This window comes from Mchenga conophoros, linkage group LG9, assembly GCF_057382185.1.
Source record: "Mchenga conophoros isolate Kocher_MC1m ecotype Shallow Benthic linkage group LG9, M_conophoros_male_GT1.1, whole genome shotgun sequence".
Taxonomy (NCBI): domain Eukaryota; kingdom Metazoa; phylum Chordata; class Actinopteri; order Cichliformes; family Cichlidae; genus Mchenga; species Mchenga conophoros.
The window spans coordinates 28045902-28069456 of record NC_140534.1 but is presented as its reverse complement, the minus strand read 5'-3'; the positions used below and the strand labels follow the sequence as shown (position 1 = coordinate 28069456).

General features: G+C 41.8%; 3 protein-coding genes and 1 non-coding gene across 6 annotated transcripts in view; 1 reads left to right on the top strand and 3 right to left on the bottom strand.

Moving 5' to 3' along the window:
* Positions 1-522: 522 nt before the first annotated feature.
* Positions 523-13531, bottom strand: shrprbck1r (sharpin and rbck1 related). Its single transcript, XM_085287345.1, has 14 exons — positions 12849-13531; positions 12020-12194; positions 9877-9954; positions 9623-9764; positions 9409-9499; positions 8968-9289; positions 6180-6280; positions 5900-6070; positions 4656-4816; positions 4452-4563; positions 4150-4329; positions 3570-3668; positions 1963-2106; positions 523-1799 (listed from the first exon to the last, which is right to left on the bottom strand). The coding sequence occupies exons 1-14, from the start codon at positions 13125-13127 to the stop codon at positions 1719-1721; spliced, it is 2136 nt and encodes a 711-aa protein (XP_085143471.1). The 5' UTR covers positions 13128-13531; the 3' UTR covers positions 523-1718.
* Positions 13532-14977: 1446 nt separating this feature from the next.
* Positions 14978-15050, bottom strand: trnar-ccg (transfer RNA arginine (anticodon CCG)). Its single transcript has one exon. It is a non-coding gene; the product is annotated as a tRNA-Arg (tRNA).
* Positions 15051-18588: 3538 nt separating this feature from the next.
* On the top strand, positions 18589-20553 carry prlh2 (prolactin releasing hormone 2). Its single transcript, XM_085285978.1, has 3 exons — positions 18589-18687; positions 19090-19273; positions 20172-20553. The coding sequence occupies exons 1-3, from the start codon at positions 18589-18591 to the stop codon at positions 20372-20374; spliced, it is 486 nt and encodes a 161-aa protein (XP_085142104.1). The 3' UTR covers positions 20375-20553.
* Positions 20554-20635: 82 nt separating this feature from the next.
* Positions 20636-23555, bottom strand: part of myripb (myosin VIIA and Rab interacting protein b) — a 129040-nt gene continuing 126120 nt past the window's right edge. For all 3 annotated transcript variants that reach the window (XM_085287342.1, XM_085287344.1, XM_085287343.1), the window contains one exon: positions 20636-23391. In XM_085287342.1, coding sequence (XP_085143468.1) covers positions 23348-23391 — 44 coding nt within the window. In that variant the 3' untranslated portion in view covers positions 20636-23347. The remainder of the gene's footprint in view (positions 23392-23555) is intronic.

Sequence of the window (23555 nt, the reverse complement as noted above, 5' to 3'; positions counted from 1 at the left end):
ATACCCGGGATCAAGCATCCGAGGCAACACAGTGCAGAAGACAGGTGAAGTAGAGAGTGCAGAGTGGGTGGGGCAGGTGGAAACGACTGCTATGACGTATGGTTTGGAGATGGTGGCACTGACAGAAAGACAGGAGGCGAACCAGCTTCACCTGAAGTGTCAGAGTTAAAGATTTGAAGATTGTCATTGGGAGTGAAGCGCAGTTTGGAAGGGTCATGGATGTAGTGAAGGAGGAGATGCAGAAGGTTGATGGAGGAGCAGCATGCTAGAGTTAGGTGGAGAGATGGGGAAATAATCCCCTAAAGGGAGCAGTTGAAAGAAAGGGATAATGTTTTTGTGCATTTAAGAAGACATGCAGAAGTCACCAAGTCTTCTCTTTGGACGCTACAAATAGCCTTTGAATATTTACAAGCTGTGAAAAATTTACCCTACTAAAGGATTAGAAAGCACGATGACAGCTTTAAAGCTGCTCATTCACTCAGTTCTACGTTAAATCACTCACAAACACACGTGTGAGTTTGAATGGTGTTTATTTATTGTTAAGGCACAACAGAAAGTCAGCAGCACAGTGCTGACTTTTACACACAGAAAGGAGTGAGGATCTTTTCTTGGCCTGTCAGTTCTGGGCAGTAGTGTAGTCGAGGGAAAACTCAGGAATTTGAAGTTAGGCATCCCCCCCTTTTCCAGTGAAGAGAGAGGGCATTGATGCGTACATGGATAAAAACATGTTCCAAGTATTTACACTGTTATGAATTACTTTATTGTATCCGAGGTCTTCTACAGGAATAAAAGCTTATTGACAAAAGGTGTTTACATGTGCCTCCCCATACAGGAAATATAAACTTAACAACCAATACCTGCCTTTTAATTAACACGTTGACATTTATTGGTGATGTCATCACACAATACTCAAATGTGAGCAGTTTCTGGGGGAACACAGAGTCGTGGGTAATAAAACACGACTCTGTGAAAACAGTCTGGTTTCTCTCAGCCATCAGGCCAACGGATCCCAATCGAAGGAATAATCAGACACACACTTGTTTCGGTTCAAACCTCTTTGGTAACAAGGCACCCATGCAGTCATTACACGGCATCACGCAGACGTACAAACACACACATACACACATTCAGAAATGCTTCTATATGTAACTCTGGACTCTTGCTTCATCTATTTATCACATTCATCTATCACAATGAGAAAAAATTGTCACATTTTGTTTCATTCAGAAACACCCTGCTACTGATTTTTGTGCACGAGAAACAAGGCCACTTCAGTTTTCTGTAATGCATCCAGGCTCGTAACTGCTTAAACAGAAAGTAACGCACCCGTACTGCTACATCAGCTGTGCAAACATTCTGAAAAGGCACCACATGCATTCAAAGTAAATACTCCTGTTTTTTATACCGCATAATTCTGACCACGCTCATCTTCGTTACATAACTAACCACATTCTTATTAGTGAGATGCAGCGACATGTAAAAATATTATTTCTTTCATTCGGATTCCAGTGGAAAAACCAGTGAAAATAAGTGACTGTTAGAGATTTGTTGATTAAAGATCTCAGTATGTATTTAATGTATAAATTCTGCACAGTTTTGTATTAAATATAGCTTAAATAGAAATCTCAGTCTTTCTTTCCATGCTATTGAGAGAGCAGCTTTTTTCCCCAAGTTCAGTCATTCATTCATTCGGGGCAATCTGACCCATATTGACCCTCTCAGTGGCAGTTTTGGCATTTAGGGTGACACTTTCGGTTGTTCACGTTGCAACGACATCCTCCACTGGTGTCTCCTGGACCCTTTAAAAGCAACAGAATGAGGAACATGCTTTGATGGAAAACAAGGCTTTGCAGTCTTTTTAGGTGGACATAAACAGTTTTTGAGTCTATCTGACCAAGGTTACTAAATAAAGCAAAAATAGATAAATCGTTAAAGTTAAGGTAGAAAGGACAGATTTCATACCCTTGGCCCCCAGCGTGGCCCTCTGGTTACCCAGCAGATCTCAGTGTGACAGACTGTACAGCGCAGCCAGTCACATCCATCTCTCTTCTGTACAATGATGCCACACTGTGGACAGCGCATGGCCTCCCCTGACTGCACAAGAGTCTGTTTGTGAGAGATAAAATGAGAACAAGAAAAAGAAGAAAGAATATGAGACCCGAGGATATGGAAAGCATTACCAGTATATATCAGTTTGTCTGTAAGCATTAGACCACAAAGCCATTCACTGCTTACGAGTAGAGGTAAAAATGGATCTGCAACACTGTCCCTTCTATCTCTGTGCATTACAAATAGCCTTAAAACAGTGTACAACTCAAAAGAACTCTCTGTCATGTCGCACATCCCACATACAGTACAGATGTTGTGGTTAGAAGTTCACATACACTCATCATTGGCTGTCATGGTAATTTGGGGATTTTAATGATTTCTTTGGACGGTTCTTTTTCCAGGGTGGCACTGTTCAGCATACATCTTTTGTTACTTTGTTACTTTAAAACCAAGAATTTCTTGCACAGGTTTGAATTTATTTGAGATATTCGCTAATCTACACAGATTTAAAGGTATACACACAGGCACAAATATATACATACACTCACTTAAATGTTTTAATAATTAGTGATGAAGGTTCTACAATGTCTTTTAACTTGACAAAGCCAAGGCACGCTTACGTCTTGTTAGTAATTGTGATTGACTACAACTTTTTGTTTTTATTTGCTGCATAAAAGGGATTTGTGTGCTGATCATGAAAGATGCCCCTGCTCCAAAATCAACACCATCTAGTTCAACTGAAATTTGCAGCTGCCCCCATGGACAAGCCAAATGTGTTTTATGGTCAGATTGAGCTATTTGGCCACAATTGCAAGACACATGTTTGGAGGAGTAAGGGTGTGGCTTTCAAACTTAAAAACAAAGTAAAACTGTGAAGCATGGTGGTGGTAGCATCGTGTTCTAGGGTTGTTTTGCTGCCAGTGGTACTGGTACAATACACAGAATGGATAGAATAATGAAGAAGGACTACCTCCAAATTCTTCAGCTTCACCGTAAATCAACAGCTGGATGGTTGAAACTTTGATTCAGTTGGTGTTGAGACAGGACAATGATTCCAAATACACACATGAACTGGTTTTGGATTGGATAAAGCAGGCTAACATTAAGCTTCTGCAATGGTCTTCCCAATGTACAAACTTCAAACCTACTGAAGACTTGTGGATTAAAAGCGGGTCTGTGCCAAGAGACCAACTAATTTAAAGAACTCTACCAATTCTGCCAAGAAGAGTGGTTAAATATCACAGACAGAATTATAGCAGAAGCTTGTTGATGGCTACCAAAACATCTGCTCATAGTACAACTTGCTATGAGATATTTAACCAAATGTTAGTGGGGTTGTATGTATAGATCTGAGCCTGTATGGATTAGAAACTCGTGCACCCAATTCTTGTTTTTCAAAGTAATAAAAATGTATCCTGCCGTTCAAAGAAATAACTAAAAACCCCAAATTACCGTGATATTCATGCCACAAGGAATGTATGAAAACTTCTGACCACAACTCCATGTCTGTTGTAGCTCACATTTAGTAGATGTGTTGTCCTTCGAGCAGCAGAGTCATTGATAGCACGCGCTGCAAGATCGTCCTGGTACTGCTTACAATTCATACCCTCATGGATAGACTGAGGAGAAAATAGAAAGAGGAACAAATAAGGATCTTTTAAAAACTGTAATTTATGTAAATCACTCTAGGACAATTGGATAAATTCAATAAAAATGTAGCTAGGAATGAGCAAAACAGGCATTCTTTGCAGAAATAAACATTTCTTATTCAATTTGCAGTTAGCATGAGGCAACCAAACCAGTTAAATACTTGGACATTTTTTCATTTATGTACGGTATTCATTTTTACAAAGTATTTTTCATTTTTAACAGCATAATGTGCAATTAAAATGAACTGTTCCTGGCAGAAGCCACTCAAATAAACTTATTCTAAATGAGCTTGGACTAATTAATTAGTTCAAAGTTCAGTCTGCATCTCTACATAGTATATGTGCAAATCTAATGCATCACATGAGTTCAAGCAACCAATATAGGAACAAAAGACAGGAATAAATTATTAAATTTCATTTTATACCAGTATATACTGTGTATGATTTCTACCTTGCAGATTAGGCAGTTGTGTTTCTTGCAGACAGGGCAGTGGAAGACATTGACAGTATCCTCATACACACACCAGCCCAGACAGTCAGGAGTAGCACAGTGATAGCTGCCCTCACACCGAGACTCTGCAACTGAAAGGCCCCTCTGCAGCCAGCGTTCATACTCCTCTGCAGGAACCAACTGTCACCAGGAAACAGGAGGAAGATGGTGAATGTGTGCTAACACTAAAAGATAAAACTGTAGCTTTAAAAACAAAACAAAAAAAAAAAATGTGTCAGAAGCTGTTAGTTGGTCTCACTCACAGCTCTGATCTCCCTCTCCTGCAGGAAGCAGGAACAGGAGTATGTGTCATCTCTGTAGGGACAGGACACCTCAGGCTCCTCGCTCAGCATAATGACAGAGCGCAAGCACTCTCTAAGCAGGCGTGCACACAAACACAGAAAAGTCACCCAAGGTGTACAAGAAAAACAAAACAAATCAAAAAACCGCCACCCCTTAAATTTTACCTGCAAAAACAGTGCAGACACTCCCTCAGGAGGATGCCATCTCCCGGCTGTAAGCCTGCATAGCAGATCCTACACTCCACAGATTCAGGGTTAGGCACCAGGTCCTGACCATCCATCATCACCAGCCGGGCAAAGTTCTGCCTTCGCTCCTCCTCCCTCGCCTGGAAGAAGGAGCGGTGTTGTTGGAGGAGGGAAGTGAGGGTTAAAGGCAAGTTCTGTAAACTGCGCTCTTCCAGCTTTTTCTTATAATGTGCATTTTAAACTCGAAAATGCTCAAAATCCTCATTTACACAAACACAGACAAGCACACAGAGTCAAAACCTTTTATTTTTATCCATTCAGAGTATATACAGTATCGCAGTGCAAAATAAATGACTCATACATTCAACTCGGTGGCAACTATTGCTCCTAAAGAGTTCATTAAAAAGCCACTTCATTTGATTTGCTGAAAGGCTGCAGTGATTACGACTGTCACTGGATGTTCAATATGAGTAACGTCTTTTGGAGCCAGGGTCAAAATGTAAAAAGAAATCTCACAGGTTTTTTTTAAAAACCTGCCCGTCCTTGTCAGCATTACTGCTCATTCAGAGCACGTTTTCCACATTTTTCAGAAAATGTGCAAAAAAAAAAAAAAAAAAAAAAAAAGTAACATGTTCTCACACAGCCTGTAAACTGCACGATCTTATGAATCTGCAAATATGGGATGCAACCGATGCATGAAGGCAGCTTAAAATGACTTCAGGGGTAAAATTCGACAGTTTTATTGCATAAATGTGGATATACATGAATATAGTCATGGGCAGTGGAGATAGTGCTTCAAGGATAGAAATGAACATAAGGTGTATGTCTGCCTGTGTCTGTGTGTTCAGTAGTTCTGGTCCAGGTTAAACAGGAGTGAGGTGTTTTGAAGCCCAGCACTCTTCAGCCCCTCTCTTCTCCCTTTCTCCTTCAAAAAACAGAGACAGAAGAGAAGAGAGTCAACCTGAGAGAGCCTGAACGTTTCAATTCAAATACCACGGTTATTAATTTTTTTCTAAATAAATACATATCACCCTCTCCCTTTCATCGGTTTCACTTTGAGCATTTTGTCAAATTTGGCCAAACTGTGTGTCACTAAGTGGTGCTCCCCTCCCTGAATTTTTAACTGAGCTTTGTGTGCCCACCATCATGTTATATTCCAGAAATCATATTAAGTATGTGCACGTAAAACCATACTACCCGGAATGTATTCTTTTTTTAAATACCTGCTGGTATTGTCGGATAGCTTCTTTCTCCTTCTGAATTCTTCTGAGCTCCAGTGTATCAGGTCGATATCCCCCCGGGACAATGTAGTTCTCAGGTCGGTCCGTACTGCAGATCTCACAGCCCGGCCGTGTTGGTTTGTTAATGTAGGTGCACGAAGGACATGACCAACCCTGAAAATTTGTTTAGCGCCGTTATTCTCTACATTCTTTTTACCTTACTGAACTTAACTGTGTGTCCTTTAAGTATATGTTTTCGATAGGTTGACAAAAATTACATTACCTGGGTAGGCGATGTTTTCGGGCTCAGGGCTTTATCAAGCTGAGGCATCTCTAGGTTGATGAGATCTCTGATCTCTCTGATGTTTTGCCTCTCTAAACCGCCTGAGGCATTTAAGGAGAAAAAAAAAGAGACTGAGCAGCCAACATCAAATCTGCGTGCAAACATGTTTGCTCAATATGCCAGTGTGTGAAAGATTTTATGGCACCTTTATGGTGTATGCATATAGATTTAAATTGAGTAATTATTTCTTTTCCTTGGTATTCTGCTGAGTTACATTTTCACTATGTGGGCACAGACCATACAAAGTCACAGACAAACTATGTTTAGTAGGGGATTGCTCACTTTACATTATTTATTTATTTATTTTTATCTAACAATAGAAATAAGGTGTTAAACAGTCATACAAGGTGAGATCAATAAAGTATTTGAATCTGTCACTGAAAAAAAAAAAAGCCATACTTAATTTAAATGTAGTCACTATTTTTGGTCTTCTTGGGCAGTGTGCAACAACTTCAAACACTTCTGCTTCTAGATCATGTCTCAGAAACTGTGCTGTGACCTACTTTGTGTGACAAAATATTAAGTTCTTTGTCAGACAGGTCAGGAGCATGCTTGTCACTCTTTTCCCTTCGACATTCATCCCACCGTGTGAAACGTTCATTCCCCCAGCATTAGGCTGTCAATGCAGGCCACTACTGTAACGTCTCAAGGTGCCTGAGAGTTCAACACGCGCTGAACTGAGCAGGCAGAAGCTTTTTCATCACACCATCACACTCATGAGCCCTACTCTCTGTCTTCATACTCAAAACAATATATCGATACTGCACTGTATTGCAATATTTTACATGGCTATTTTGTATCGATACAGGGGCACCAAATATCGATATTTTATGAAATAAATAAAGATACGTAAATAAATGGGAACGCTGCTCTGCTAACATGAGACGAGCCCTCTAATAGCAACAGTGTTCATCTCCTGCACGGCGATCCTGAGATAATTTTAGCTGAGCAATCTTACAATAAATCAGCTCACCCGAAAAAACAGCCAACACTGGACACACTCAGCTTGACAGAGTGTATAATTACCAATTTGTCCTCATTTAGTCACAGACTGATTCCATTGTGATAAATTGTAGTATATGTTATTGTGAGCTTATTGCAAAATGCTAAAAATTGCAATAATACTGTATCGTGGGTAGCGGTGCAACAGATCAAAAATCTCACGGTTCGGATCAGATCGGTTTTAAGTCACGGATTGGATCAATTTTCGGATCAGCAAAAATAGAAAAAAAAGACAAAAATTCGACTCGCCATTTACTTATTTAAGTATTTTTTGCCTATTAAAAAACATTCAAGTGAAGACTCATTCCACACACTTATATAAAAACAAATTAAGGTGCAATATGGACATTATGGACCATGCTGGGCATCCTCTGCACACGGCCATAAACAACCAGAGGAGTCTGTTCAGTGACAGGTTGCTTCTCCCAAAGTCAAGGACCAGCAGACTTAAAAAGTCCTTTGTCCCACACGCCAACAAACTGTTTAACTCCTCGCTGGAGGGGAGAGGGAGGGGAAACGGGGACAAAGGAGGGGCGAACAAGTAAGCTGTAGTGCCTTTTCACTGTGCAATAGTTTTTGTTAATAACCAACGGTGTAATAGACTCACAATACTTGAAATGTGCCGTTCCCTTGTATTCTTATTCCTATTTATTCTTTTTATCCCTTTTGTATTCTCTGTGTTTATATATATGGTATATTTCTGCTCACATTCTGCAACTTCTGTGGGTGCTGTGCTACTGGAAACTGAATTTCCCGGAGGAACCCACCCGAGGGATAAAGTTTCATCTAATCTAATGTGATCTATAGGGCAGTACAGGGCCACTCCGCTGTGATATAACGAGCGGTCACGGTCACGTGGCTTTCCTTTGCCCTGGAGGTCCACCCATTTGTAGTTTGAGCAACAGAAGATGCCTGGGACAGTTCAGCCATAACTTTAAACTTCTCCTGCTCATACATGCTTGGAACGATCTTGTCACACTGAAGTGGACGCGCAACGAGATATCATAGCGTGGCTCAAGCACGTTCATCATAGTTTAAACCCCTTGTTTTGCACAACGGAATACGGCCTCCTGTCTGCAACTAAACACCCCAGTAGCTTTTGTAATAACTTTAGCCCGGTCGGATTGGTCGGCAAAGGGCTGCTTAAATGCCGCAAACTCCTCTGCTCTGCCACTTGGACCGCTAGCGCTGGCCATAACTACCGGCTGACAGACTGACCTCGCGCACCATACACATACTTTTTTCTCTTTTTCGAATCTTTGGATCACGTGCGTACCGAACCGTGGAGTGGGATCGGTTCGGATTTCAGATCAACTGTGATCCGTTGCACCACTAATCACAGGTGGTCTTATGATTCACAGAATCATAGACAGATGAACACTTGCAAACTGGCAGAACAGGACTTTTAGGAACTGATCTAGAATAGCAGGAGCCCTGGAAGCAATGTGGAGGTGCACAAGAACACAACCTTAAAGAGGAGACCTTTCAATTTTAAATCACGCCAAGTTTTTGCTTTTTTGTGGGAAGACTCATCTCGTATTAGAATAACATATAGAAGATAAGAAAGTGACATACCATGGTGTATTTTTCAAAGCAATGATCACAAGGGTTTTAGTGATAAGGTGTTCAAAGGCCCTTTGTTAGTAAAGCAACAAATACACATGTGTAATTGTGATTTAAATAGCTCAGATTTCACATAAACCACTGTGAAGAGACCACATCTTACCAGTGTTAGTATTGGTAAGGAGTCTAGAAGGAAGTGTGGTGTAAGGCCTCCAGTCCTGAGATGAGGGGCCATTTGCAGAGGTAGCAGGGAGTGGCGGGTTTGGAGAAGACTGAGATGAAGGGCTGAAGAGGAGGATGCTCTCCTGATCCTGCTGGAGGGCCTGCGGGGTCAAGCGAGCGTGGCGGGCTGACAAGAGGTACAAGAAGGCCGTGTCACCGTGCTGACGAACACCGTACGACGCGAGGGATCGGTTGTCGAAGCACAAGCACTGGCCGATCACCCAGCGCTGCACTCGTGGGTGGAAGCCGTATTCGAGAAACATCTAGAAAAAAAACAAAGAGAATGACGATGAATGAGAGAGAAACATTAACAGTGGGGCAGAATCGAAACCATGCTGTGAAAGGAATATGATAAACATATATATGTGTAGCTCAAATTAACCTGCTGTTTCAGCGACGCAGTAGTCATGTGTGGGAAAACTTTCACAGTGACACAACAGGATGAGGACGAATCCTCCACTACGACAGCCAAACTGCGAGACAAGATGAAACCCGTGCAAACAACTAAGATTACATCAAATTATCAAAACATAAAACTACTGATTATAGATCGTGCCGCGAAGTATCGAAATCATAACGAGTAATCGTGTTCCTACTTGACTTCATTGTATTCGTGGTCTCTGGTGGAGGGCTGGATCCTAAGTGCAGCACGCTGATGGGCGAGCGTAGCAGCAAAGGCAGAAGCAGACTGCATGTCACCTGCCTCTATCGCCTTGGTCAGCTCTATACAAGTGTCCTCTGCAGATGAAACAAATGCACGCATGATGAAACACAGAGAGACATGCAGAGATCAGAAGGGCGCTAACAACAAATAAATGAATGAAAACAGAAACAGAGGTGTCACACTCACCTGTTTGCTGCAAAGCTAAGGTGTTCTGATGATGGGGACCGTCAGGGGGCTGCTGTGGCTCATTATGGTGAGAGAAGGCTGCCAATATATAAATTTGAAACCCAGAGGGGGAAAAAAGATTTTAACTAAACAGATTTCAAAGACAAGAAAGAGATAAAGAAAACACATTAAGCTCCAGAAGAAACTCAATCATTCTGTGATTTTATCATTTCGCAAGTTTGTGTGAATTGAGCCCTGAGGGGGAAGCAAGGCAACGTATGGAAATATGAAGAGTAACAGCTAACGTCTGCCACTCGGTTTCCACTATGAAAGTGGAATCAGTTGACAGTGCTGTGCTTGGTTCCACAGGGCTAATTTGAATATCAGACCATCACTTCCACAGTTTGTATCCCAGTCACGCACACAACGCTGCACTTTTTCAAAAAAGAGAGGTCCCCATTGTTTGAGTGCAACGCTGTCGAGCAGCCGTGCAGACCAGGAAAGACGCGCAGTGTTTCATGCAGGTCCAAGTAATCGCTCTCGATTTTATTTTAATAAATCAATGTGTATGTCACGTTTATCTTATACGGTTTAACATGTACGAACTTACGTTTTGCATATATTACTCATGTTGCCTGTCCGATAATTTGTACAGCACTGTTGTTGCGTTTGCTTAGCTAAAAACATGCTTAAATAAATTTTAATTGATTGGATTTTGTGAAACTTCAAACATACAGCCAGCGGCACGAACAACTATTTTTAGCCATGATGAGAACAAAGAGCTCTCAGCTCACACAGGCCTCAGCATCCTTCAGTCAGCATGGGCAGTAACACATATACCGGAGAAGTTAAGGGAAGGGTAGGTCACAACAAACACCGAAGTGACGCAGGTTTGTTCTCTGTATTGTATGTTAAAAAATAAGGAAAAATGCTCAGGGCATGATTTAAACGATGCTCACTTTACTTAAAACGACACTTTATAGCTTTACGAACATCACAATGATGTCATTATTAGCCTACTGAGACAATCTGAGGTTTATCGTTCATCAGAGTATAAACCCTATACTCTGATGAAGCATGGAATGGTGAGGTTCATGGTGGTGTTGCTACCAACCACTGAACACAGTCAATTTTATACCTTAATTTGCACAAACACAAGTTCCCTACAGGGTGGATCAGCATAACAAAAGCATCCTACAATATTTTGCAAATTTGAATGCATTTGCACCATGGTGGTGTGGGGTTATAATATTATCTTATGCCATGATATACCCCTGATTAATGATTGTGAAAGTATTATGTAGTTTTAGTTTGTAGTATTCTCCTGAATTAGAAGAAGGTGATAACTATTACAGTTATTAAACTGATTTGTATTACATTAGACTGCTGATTCAGTGTGAATGAATGATATTGTTCATGATGCATTATACTGCTGAGTTATAAGAAATACTGTTTTCGGAGAGCCAGGACTTTGCTTTTTCTGATAGTAGAGGAGACAGAGAGCACATTCCACGGGAGCTTCACCCCCACCGTTGCCGCCGTTGTTAAAGGCAGACAAAATAGGGAGCCAAGGCCATAAGTCAGGCTCGCTAGGAGTTAGAAAGAATGAATGTTTAGGTTTTTACGACTAGGTGGGGGCCACTAAATGCTATAAGAGTTTGAGTAACCCTCCACCAGTTGGAGATTTGCTGTGACCCTCTGCATGCATGTCTCCCCATCCGGATGGTTGATGCTCAAAAGTGTTGAATTGTATGTAATAAAGTAATTGTTGATTGAGCATTTATACACCGAGTATTGTCCTTCCTTCAGCCCAAAGATCGAAAGAATTGGGAGGATTTAACAATTTAAAGCAAATTAAAGCTATTGCCTCACATCAAGAAGTTCCTGGGTTTGACTCTACCATCCGGCACTAGCCTTTATGTGTGGAGTTTGCATGTTCTCAGCGTGTCTGAGTGGGCTCTCTCTGGTTACTCTGGCTTCTCCCACAGTGCAAAGACATGCAGTTAGCGGGGTTAAATTATTTGGTTATTTTAAATTTGTCATGTGTTAATGGTTGTTTTTCTGGGTCAACTGGATAAGCAGAATAAAAAGGCTAGATGGACTTTGCTCCAAGGCCAAATATCTGTTTGTCATCTACAAGTATTTGCTCTCCTGGGTGACTGACCTCTGTGTGCTTCTCTTAGTGACGACATCAACACAGTAGCCCACTCCTGGGCTTCCTGCTCGCAGCGAAAGTTGAAGCTGATGCGATCATTGGGAGGAACGGCCAAACTCAGCTCGTGGCACTTTGGCGACTTCACCTCGTAGTTCACGCTCCTCAAATCAAACTCGGCGATGGTCTGAAATAATAAAGAGCGAGCGACAGTCAGAGGAAATCAAAGGCTGTCGTTTTTGTCACTGTGTGATGGATTTGTCTAAACTTTAATTTCCCACTATATTGTAAAAAAAATGTAGTTAGATAAAATAGACATGTGTATAAAACATAACATTTGCTTCCAAGCAAAGTGGCCTGAATCTGTCCCCCTTGGTCATGGGTGCCCTTTAAAAACACCCAAACAACCTGTGCAAAGAGGATATGGACAGACATTAATTTCCTTCACAAAAGAGTGGTAAAAATGGTAATATCTATTTTAAAAAAAAAGAACCTGCCTTGCCAAAAAACATTTTAATATTTAATGATTTAGAATCACTACCTCAAGTTGTCAAGGGTATGGCCTTTGCATAAGGCAATTTACATAAGAAACTTAAGACCCTGGAGGGTCTGCGGGGATTTCCTAGACCAGGATGGCTTTGGTGTAAAGCCAGAAAACTGTAAATCACTGCACTGCTTGAGGTAGTGCTCATTAAAAATAAACCTGGACAACATAAAGCCTTGCATTGATGTGGAGGTACATCTAGAATACATCTCTTTCCTATTATCTTTTCACAGCCTGTTAACAACGTTTAAACACACATACCACAACAAGCCAACCCCCGCACTGCTGTGAACTCACCACACTCCGGCCAGTCCCGCCGTTCTCCAGGAGCGACAGCCGGAATTCCCCGGATTTCCCCGGGTCCATGCTGAGCTGCAGTCTCAGTGACTCATCACCTGCTCCCGGAAGACACAGCGGCCGAATCCCAGAATGGCACACTGACACCCGAACCGACATGAGGACGGTGTGGCAGCCAAGTTGAGACTGCGAGGCCCCATAGTGGCTGGGGAACGCGGCGGAGTGGTCCGGTGTGTGATCGGGGGAGGAGTGAGCCCAACCGCCTGAACTCAGCGACATCCTGCCCGAAGACTCATGTAGAAAATAGTTCCAGCGGAGTCCCGTCTGCCTGTCTGTTTACCTCCTGTCCCGCGTTCTTACCTGGTCTCGGCTTTCCTTTCTTTTACATTTCTGTCAGTGAGTCGTTTGACTGGTTATTTGACAGAGTCAGTGTCAACAGGAAGCAAGTGCGCAGAGTCGGAGAACTATTTTAGAGCCACTTCCAAAAAGTCAAACGCGAGCGATGTTTCACTTCTCTCTTCTTTTTTTAGAGAAAGCTCCGTTTCAGGCAGATTCGGTGTGTCTTATTTTGGCTTCTAAGTAAAGTTCCTTTGCCTGTAGTCCCATAAATACCGTCCTGACTCCAAGGTTATGGTAGTAGTTTGAGACTGGTATCGATATGTTGCTGTTTGCTTTCATTTCACATTGCGCATGCGTTCCTCGTTGGGTGACGTATGCCGCTGTAATATTTATGAATCATGTGAACGCTGTTTCTTTTTTTAGCTGCACCGAAGATTCACTTCTTTCTTGTCTCTTAACACACTGTATATTTATATATTGCACACATATATTTGTTTGCGATGTAGTCCAGTAAAAAAGTCTATGTGCGCATTTGACCACAGAGAGGCAGCAAAGCATTCAGTTTACAAAAACGGTGGATGCATGTTCCCGGTATCTTCTAAATAATTCATGTTTGTATTGTAGCTGTGGGTGTTTGGACTTTTAAAGCACTTTTAAGAAAGTTAATGTTCAGTTTTAGAGAACGACTGGATGGTTCGAGTAACAGTATAATTTTAGCACTTACAGATCCGACAGTGAGTGGTTCCCGTTACTCATCCAGTCTCAGAAAGCACTGGTTAAAGTGTTTGTGTATTTATTGATTTATTTTAAGTAATTGTGTTTTATGTATATTATGGTTTTATATTTTTACAAATGCTTTATATACTTATTTATATACATATATATATTTAATGGTATACCTTGTGTTGTGTGTGTGTGGGGGGGGGGGAGTTGTGTGTGTGTGTTTCTTGTCTTGTTTTTATGGACATGTAGTCTGCCAATAAAGATTGAATTGAATTGAATTGAATTCATGTCTGTGGAAATATATATAGTATTTATATAAGATTTTCAAGATCAACAGTGACTCCGTGTAAGCAAAGGAGTTTTTTTTTCAGTCTGCATTCGTTTTAGTTCTCACTTTTTGAGACTTTGTTAAGTGTCCTTTTTAGTAGTCTCGACCCAGGTGAGACTTAAACCCACAACCACCAGCTCCAGAGGATGGTGCCTTGTCCATTAGGCCTCTGGGCCTCTCTGGTCCATTGCTCTCATCTGATGGCCTGAAAATGGCTTTTGTGACATTCAACAGAAAACATTTACCAGCCATCTATTCAACAGTGACCTTTCGTAAAAGGTTTACTTTTAAAATATTCATGTCCTCACAAAAATAAAAATTTTGTGTCCTTTTTTTAATGTCCTTTTCGCCCCCTGAGCTGTCTGTGTGTAAGGTTTGTGGATGTAGAATGTTTGTCTATATAAATGGCCTTTGTTCTGAATTCAAGATGCAAGGCAAATACCTCCTGTTGTCTCATCCTCACACGCTTTAGATCATGGATAGTGTGTCAGCAATGTAGGAAAGAAGAGAAATGCTTTTGATCAGGGAGATCGAACCCAACATGGTATGCCACATACAACCCTCTTTGATCTCAAGTGGGACAAACTCCAGTTTTTGCCAGTGTAAAGATGTTTAACTACATTAAAGAAAACTTACTTAAGTGTAGCATGAATCACAACAGGGAGGACTTTATCAGTAGGGTTAGGAGCCTGTGCCAACCTGCGTTAAATTACTAACCCTATTGATTCCAAAGTATTCTCGACCCAGGTGGGACTTGAACCCACAATCCCCAGCTCCGGAGTCTGGTGCCTTGTCCATTAGGCCACTAGGCCACTGACTCCACTTGGCTGCCATTTATCAATAATTAACATATCTTGATCTTTCAGCTATATTATGCATAGCGTGTCATGGAGAAGGAAGCCCTGCTGGTTACCTGGTGCTGTGACTTGATCAATACTTCTAGTCAAAGTCAAAGTCAAAGTCAGCTTTATTGTCAATTCTGCCACATGTACAGGACATACAGAGAATAGAAACTACGTTACTCTCAATCCCTAGATAAAATAGCAAATGAACATTTAAATATAAGAGTGATTAAAAATGCAAGTAAAATAATTAAAAAATAAAATTTAAATAAATAAATACAATACAATTTTTACATATAACAAGAAAGCTATACAATATACAATATAATGAGTAAATGACATTGAGTGCAAACCAGGCAGAGTAGTGCAAATGGGCAAATAGTGCAAATGGAGATTTGGTAATGTACGGTAAGAGATAGTGTAACAACAAAGTCTTATGAGGTAATGGCAGTCCACTGCTCCACAAAGTGACTGGTAACTGGTGCAGGCCAGTGAGTGAGTTAGAGAGAGTGTGTGTGTGTGTGTGTGTGACATAGTTCAGTAGGACCGTGGAGGAGAGAGGGGAGAGGGGGCAGAATCGGGAGGGAGTTAAGCTTCCTGACAGCCTGATGGATGAAGCTGTCCTTCAGCCTGCTGGTCCTGGCCTGGAGACTCCGCAGTCTCCTCCCCGACGGCAGCAGCTTGAAGAAGCTTTGCATTGGGTGCGTGGGATCAGCCGCTATGCAAAGGGCTTTTTTAGTGAGACGGGTGCTGTAAATGTCCTGGAGGGAGGGGAGAGAGACACCAATGATCCTCTCTGCAGCTCTCACTATGCGTTGGAGGGTTCTATGACAGGACGCATTGCAGGTTCCAAACCACACAGTGATGCAGCTCGACAGGATGCTCTCGATGGTGCCTCTGTAGAAAGTGTGCATGATGGGGGCTGGTGCTCCTGCTCTTCTTAGTTTGCGGAGAAAGAAGAGACGCTGCTGTGATTTCTTGGCCAGTGCTGTGGTGTTGTACGTCCAGGAGAGATCCTCTGTGATGTGCACACCCAAGAACTTGGTGCTGCTCACTCTCTCCACAGACAATGGTCAGAGGAGCATGTTGGGTGTGCATTCTCCTGAAGTCCACAACAATCTCCTTCGTCTTCTCCACATTCAGAGAGAGATTGTTGTCAGCACACCACGTGGCCAGGCGTCTCACCTCACTTCTGTAGTCGGTCTCATCCCTGTTGCTAATGAGACCCACCACCGTTGTGTCGTCCGCAAACTTGATGAAGAGGTTGGAGCTGTATGATGGAGTGCAGCCATGGGTCAGCAGAGTGAAGAGGAGGGGGCTCAGCACACATCCCTGCGGGGCCCCCGTGTTTAAAATGATGGTGCTGGATGTATTACTGCTGACCCGTACTGCTTGAGGTCTTCCGGTGAGGAAATCCAACAGCCAGTTGCACAGTGAGGTGTTGAGCCCCAGCTGGACCAGTTTTTGAGTGAGCTGTTGGGGGATTATGGTGTTGAATGCTGAACTGAAATCTATGAACAGCATTCGAACATATGAACGGGCGATCGTGGCTCAAGAGTTGGGCGTTTGCCTTGTAATCGGAAGGTTGCCGGTTCGAGCCCCGGCTTGGACAGTCTTGGTCGTTGTGTCCTTGGGCAAGACACTTCACCCGTTGCCTACTGGTGGTGGTCAGAGGGCCTGGTGGCGCCAGTGTCCGGCAGCCTCGCCTCTGTCAGTGCGCCCCAGGGCGGCTGTGGCTACAATGTAGCTTGCCATCACCAGTGTGTGAATGTGTGTGCGAATGGGTGGATGACTGGATATGTAAAGTGCTTTGGGGTCCTTAGGGACTAGTAAAGCGCTATATAAATACAGGCCATTTTACCATTTTTGTCCAGGTGTGTGAGTGCCGAGTGGAGTGCAGTGGAGATGGCATCATCGGTTGAGCGGTTGGGCCGATACGCAAACTGGAAGGGATCCAGGGAGGGGGGCAGGACAGTCTTGATGTGTTGCATGACTAGTCGTTCGAAGCACTTCATCAGGATGGGAGTAAGTGCAACAGGACGGTAGTCATTAAAGCAGGAGGGAGATGACTTTTTTGGAACCGGAATGATTGTGGTGGCTTTAAAACATGTGGGGACGACAGCCTGGATGAGTGATATGTTGAAGATGTCTGTGAAGACATCAGTGAGTTCCACTGCACAGTCTCTCAGTACACGACCAGGAATGTTGTCAGGACCCGGAGCTTTACGTGCATTGATCTATAACACAAAGAAAGCTAATCAGCGATTATTCGGGGACCTATGACCCCACAGTCACGAGTTAAAAGTTTAAAATGAAAGATACTGCAATGTCGTGTGTTTTTGCTTTCAGGCAGGAAAATGTGCAGCTGGAATTATCTGGGCAGGAGAAAACAATGCTAACACCCATCACAGCAGTGAGATAAAACATTGCACACAAGGAACTGAGAACATTTTTCTGTGCCCTTTTTAAATGTATTCGTCTGCAAAATGCATCCAAGGGTGACACCAGCAAATAAGGGTTCCCTGTCATAAATCTAATTTGCTTCATTATTTATGGATTTTTCCACGTTGTGTTGCAATTGCACATCCTCAGGTTGTTATCTTCTCATTACTGCAGCCACACTCTGCAACATACAATCTGATCTCAGCCATGACGCAATTATGGCTGCTCTAATCGGTAGGAGGGGCACAAAAGTGCTGCCGCAGGGTGGAGTTGTGTACATGAACATAAACACGTGCTATCAGTGATAGTCTGTGTAGTTTTAGATGGAGTTGAATAATTATTTGATGTGCATTTGAATGGATGCATACTGTAACATAACTGACAAAAATTACAGATGTATTTTTTTGGTTTGAATAAAGTACACCTGCTTGTTAGGCACACCTTCAAAGCAGTTTGTGTTACAGTTTCTTGACTTGTACAGATGCTGGTTTGGGCCCCAAGGCAGCTTTACACCTCAATACATTTGAAAATCTCTCCTCACCATGCATAGCATCTCACTTGTGATTCACTGTCACCTTTCAGTACCTACCAGTGGCAAATATAGCATATTTCCACTTACTTCTTCCTCATGTGTAGCACTGTGAGTGTATGTGACTTTTCAGCGCCCGTCATGAATCACTGAAGTTCCAAAAGCTTGTGAGAAGACATCTTAACCAAGAAGCATTTTGCAGAAGCCGATGGTGTGCTACCCAGTCCCTATCAAGCTGATTGATGAAAGGCTAATCATAAAACGCCCACCAAAGCTCCGGTTCATTGTCTCACAGACCTACTTGGGCTGGTGGGTCTCCCCATGTTCATGAATTTAAAGGTGTCTGCATGTCATTGACTTGCTGATGGACTGCTCTGCTGCGTGACAGACGTCAGGGAAACTCTGAAAGCAAACCTCCATTCTCAAAAGGATGAGTGGGGGTTTAAAGAGTGGGAGGAGCAGAGGAAGGGTGATGCATCCAGTAGTCTGGGATCACTGTGGCTGACTGACGTTCTTGATTCATCATCCAACAGCCTCATGGGCAGCATGGAGATATATATAAGCTGGGGCACACCTGCCAACAATAAAGACTCAAGACGTCCACCAACTGACCTCAGCCTGTTACCAAAGTTCAGGGTAAGTATTTACCATTTGGGGTTTGCATTTTGCATGTCTAACGCAAAATGCAAATATTTTTACTTTGCTTTTAATAACTACAGTTGTGCTAATTGCGGCTAATTATACTATTTCAACCTGCACATAATCCCAAAGGATCTCTGATTTATAACCATCACAAAGTTTCTATCATCATTAAGAATTATGAAATTCAAGTTTTCAGATTACAGTTTCAGTGATTAGTCCCGAGGTTTAAAAGACTTAATCCTACTTGAAACGGTCTTTCGTTAAGTTTTACTATTGGGCGCAAAAAAGGCACAACAGTTTTATCAAGCTCTGTCTTTTCTTGGTTTTGCGAATAGCTCCTGTTTTCAGTGTCTTCTCAAAAGTGATAAGTTACTTATAACTGCGTCCTGTCTTTAGTGCCTTGAGCGACACCGCAGCATGCTGCCCGTGAGAGCGGCTGATGTCCGGCACTGCGTCCTGACGAGCCGCTGGCTGCCCGCAGCTCTGGCGCTTCTCCTCCTTCTCTCCTCCAGCTTCAGCCGCGCTCACAGCACCACAGTGGAGCACGACTTCCACATTGTTCATAATGTAGACAACAGAAGTAAGACCCGTTTTCTTTAAATCATTCCGATTTGACTTTCCCGATAAGGATCAGATGGGATTTACGCGCTCAAAAAGAAAAAAAGAAGAAAAAAAAGAAAGAAAGCTAAATAGGCTATTACACTTTATTAAATCAACCACAATTTAATAAAGTGTGTGTCTGAGTGTATGGAATTCAATAGATCTAATGTAATTATTTCTTAATAATCCTATTATATCCATTGAAATCTTTATTTCCAGTTATTAAGTTTAAAGATATGCTGTCTGTCAGTGTAACCAGGAGACTTTCTGTTATTAGACTTTAAACTGATTTGGTTAAGTACACACTGTTTAATTCAGAGTGAGGAAATGCTAACCGGGTTTCACCTTCCACCAGCCATCAAATGTAAATTCAGTATGTGGTTGTGTCATTATTGGAGTACTAATACTGGCTCCCCACGCTGGATATTTTGTTACTGAATTAAATGTTTTGATAGAAACGCATTTGTTAATTTATTAATACTGTTGATCGGCCTTCTGTGTTGTTGCACACTAAACGTTCTGAACAGATGTGAGCATTCATGCGTTTCAGGAGTTGTTTAAAGACTGAAAACATATTTGGCAGTTAATTTGAAAGGCTTTCAGACTTTACATGGTAATATATCAGAATACCATTGTTTTAGGTCTGAAGGATAGCCACTAAAAGACAATTTTTTTAAAAAAGGGAGGGGGGAAAAGGCAAAATCATGCCGTTTTGTGGCTGTAATAGTAGTATTTGTCCTCACAGTCCGTCCACTAACAGAATATTTAACCACCACTTTCCTAAATATTAATTCTGTTTTCAAACATAGCTGTTAACATCTTGTATGGATCCCTTGCTTTATGTGGCACTGATAAACTTGTCTCTGCTTGGTTTCCAGGTCCAGAGATAGATCCATTCTGGTATGTGGGGCGTGGGGTGAGACCCATTGGGCGCTTTGGGAAGAGGCACAGCAGTCTGGAGACTCTGGGCAGCGATGGGATGCCCGTCGTCAGGACGTTGGAGCTGCTGCTCAGCAGCCTGAGAAACAAGGAGAACCTTGGAAAAGTGCTCGACGGGGAGGACGGTGATTGGCTACCGTGATGTGCTCTCCTCCCCACATCCAAAAACTCCGTTTTATTTTTCGTTTGTCATTTTTTAAAAATCGACACTATATACACGTCTTCATAATTATATTTCTCTTGTGTCTGTTATGAGCCTCACCCATGTCTGTACATAAAAATGCACTCTACATTGATTAATAAATCAGGATGTCATGATTATATCTGTTGACAACCTTGCTTGTAACTTTCGTGAGTGTGAAGGCAAACATTTTCTTTGAAAAAACAAGCAAACAAAACACAATTTTAAGTTTGCGAATTTTATTTATTTCATAATACATTTTTTTCTCAGAGTACTGTGGCACATAGAGAATCTGCATTTTTTTTCTTTTTTTGCTTGTTAATAATTTCCCCAACATATCGTATGGATTGCAACAAACAATTGCACATAAAAGTGAATGGCCCGCCTGTGGAGCTGTGCACAGTGAACCTCTTCATAGTCGTTCACACTGGATTTAAACAGGAACAAAAGCAACATTTGTTTTTAGCTCTGGGAGAATCTCATCACTTCTCAGTATCCGCGACACTGTTCCAACAACCAACGAGACGTCCTGTGCAAATCCAGCCTCACAAGTCATGACAATTATACACAGTCTCTTGCACAACACTGAACGATTTGTCAACTATGATTGGGCAATAAACACATTATCATATCATATCCATGTTTTTCACACATATAGTATATTAACAAATTCTGCAATGAGATATTGTTACTTTTTTTTATTATTTTTTTCACATTAGAAAAATACAGGACACTGATGATTGGACCCTTGTGGCTGTGCTTCTTAGAGAGACATTTTTCATCAGTTTGATAAAGCCAGAAACATGCTCTTTTTTACATCAACACCTCTGGAGAACAAGATTGACAAAAAATACAAGATCAATGTGCAAACCCAAGATGCGAAAGGCTGGGGATGAAAAGGTCACTAATAGAAGGGGCAGAGCATTCATACAGAAGATCATCACACCTTTCAAACACTATCAGAGAATCCAAACATGCTCTTGTTAAGCTGGAGCCAAAGCGAGAACTCTGATAACTGTATGCATGGCTAACTTAAAATCTCCCAAAACTGAAAGGCAGTATTCTCGTGTTTAAGGAGTACAAGTGTGCCTCTCATCACCTGTGTTTTCAAAGCATTTACCATCGTCATTACTGGCAGAACATCGAATGGTAAATGCAAGCTTACACTGAAAGCAATTTGAGTCATCACACATAAGAGAGTCTGGTAGGACTGACTGAGGTGGGTTCCTTTGAGGAGAGAATAAAGCCTTTAATTTGCAATAGTACTTATTTCAGTGGTATTGCATAAAAACGTTCAGTACAAAAATAAATTGCTCGTAACAAAATCATGGTTTCATGGCATTTGTTATATAGCCCGTCAGACTTTCTTATGTAAAAATCTTTACAAGAATCTTTGAATGCAACACAAAAGATCAGACGTGACCCCGGTAAAGGGAAAACATGAAAATACTCTTTTCTTTCTCCTTAAATAAAAGGCCACAACGTTTAAAAGTAAACAAAGAAAGTGACAGGGAGGAGGAAGAATGGCTTTGCGTTGGAGAAACTACATATGTCACGGAGGAGGATTTTCAGACCCAACTTGAATGTCAGATGGATGCCATCTTCATCTGCTTTATCCAAGGCCGGGTCGCGGGGGCAGCAGCCTAAGCAGAGAGGCCCAGACCTCCCTCGCCCCAGCCACCTCCACCAGCTTATCCAGGTGTTCCCCCGGATAAGCTGGATGGATGCTCCATGCAAACTATTTTTTTAATTTTGATCTATTTAAATGTTGTAACCCACAATTTCCAATATGTGAATGTATCTACAAATCAGCTTTTTCTTTCCTAAATAAATTTACACACTCCTCACCAGTGAAATGTCAGCATGGCAAATGGATGCTTAGCTTAGCTGAGAGACTAAAAAAGGAGGAAGCGGTGAGCTTGGTTCTGTCCAGCTCCCTTCGGTTTCGGATTATCATTAGCTGCCCATTTCTCAATTTGACCTCTCCTTTTTTCTTGATACAAGTTTGACAGTTTGCCTTGACAGTGGCTGGACTAAGTTACTTAGGTCACAGCAAGAAATTAAATGATTATATTTCCAACATGTTGACCTGGTCTTTTAACTAGCTTAATTTCTTCTCAGCTACAGTTTCTCAATGTGCTATTCCTTTATAGTCATCAAGCACATGGTGCAACGGACAAAACCTCCCCCAAACAAAACCAAAACACTGGTGACGTGATACTTTGAACATCTAAACAGCTCTTTTTTCCAACTCTTTTCTGGTCTGCTTGTGATTTGTATAAATCAGTAAAATATTGAAGGTTACAATCATCCCCATTTGGTGATTACCATCTGATAGCTATATGCGGGTGGATATTGACAATCATCAAAAAAACAAAACAGTTTGAATAAATCCCCCGTAACATTTCTTGGTTCATGGTGACAAAGACGATGCAGTATAAAACATGGCTCAGCCTCTTTTCAGGACACTGAATCACACAAATTTTCTTATGATTTTCCACAGCTTCATTGCACATTAATTCACAACACTCTTGCAAACAGATAGAAAACTGAGTTTTTCTTTATCTGTACATATATATTCTTTTAAGTCGGTTTATGAGGAGTGTTTGCAGATCTTAAGGCAGAGAAACCGACTGTTAAATAACATATTTCTGTGTGTGTGAGTCTACGTGTGTGCAGTAAGGAGGAAAAACAGCATGAAATAGATCTTGTTAAAAGAGAAAGATCCAACGATGTCTTCTTTGATCTCTTTAACTGATGGGTACTGAGCTTGTGTGAGGAATGAGTGCTGAGTTGGGTTACACAGGGCAGGTGGTGGCCCCTGCTTGGCCTGGAGCTAGAGGCAGATGCTGGGTCAAGGCACTGGATGTGAAGAGCCCCTGTCCCTGGGGCTTGAAAATAGCCCTGAGGGACTCATTGTGCTGTTGACTGTCACTATGGCCGAAATACTTTAACCTGCTGCTCTGGCTCCAACTTCTCTGAAATGAGAATAAATGCCACATTTTTATTTTAAGAAAAGCACGTGTGTCTTGATTCATGCTCAATCATCCAGGTAAGGAAATCCCCAAAAAGTTGATTCTGTTCATCTGGATATATCGTTTTCCCGATGGTGCTACATCCAGATGAACAGAATCAACTTTTT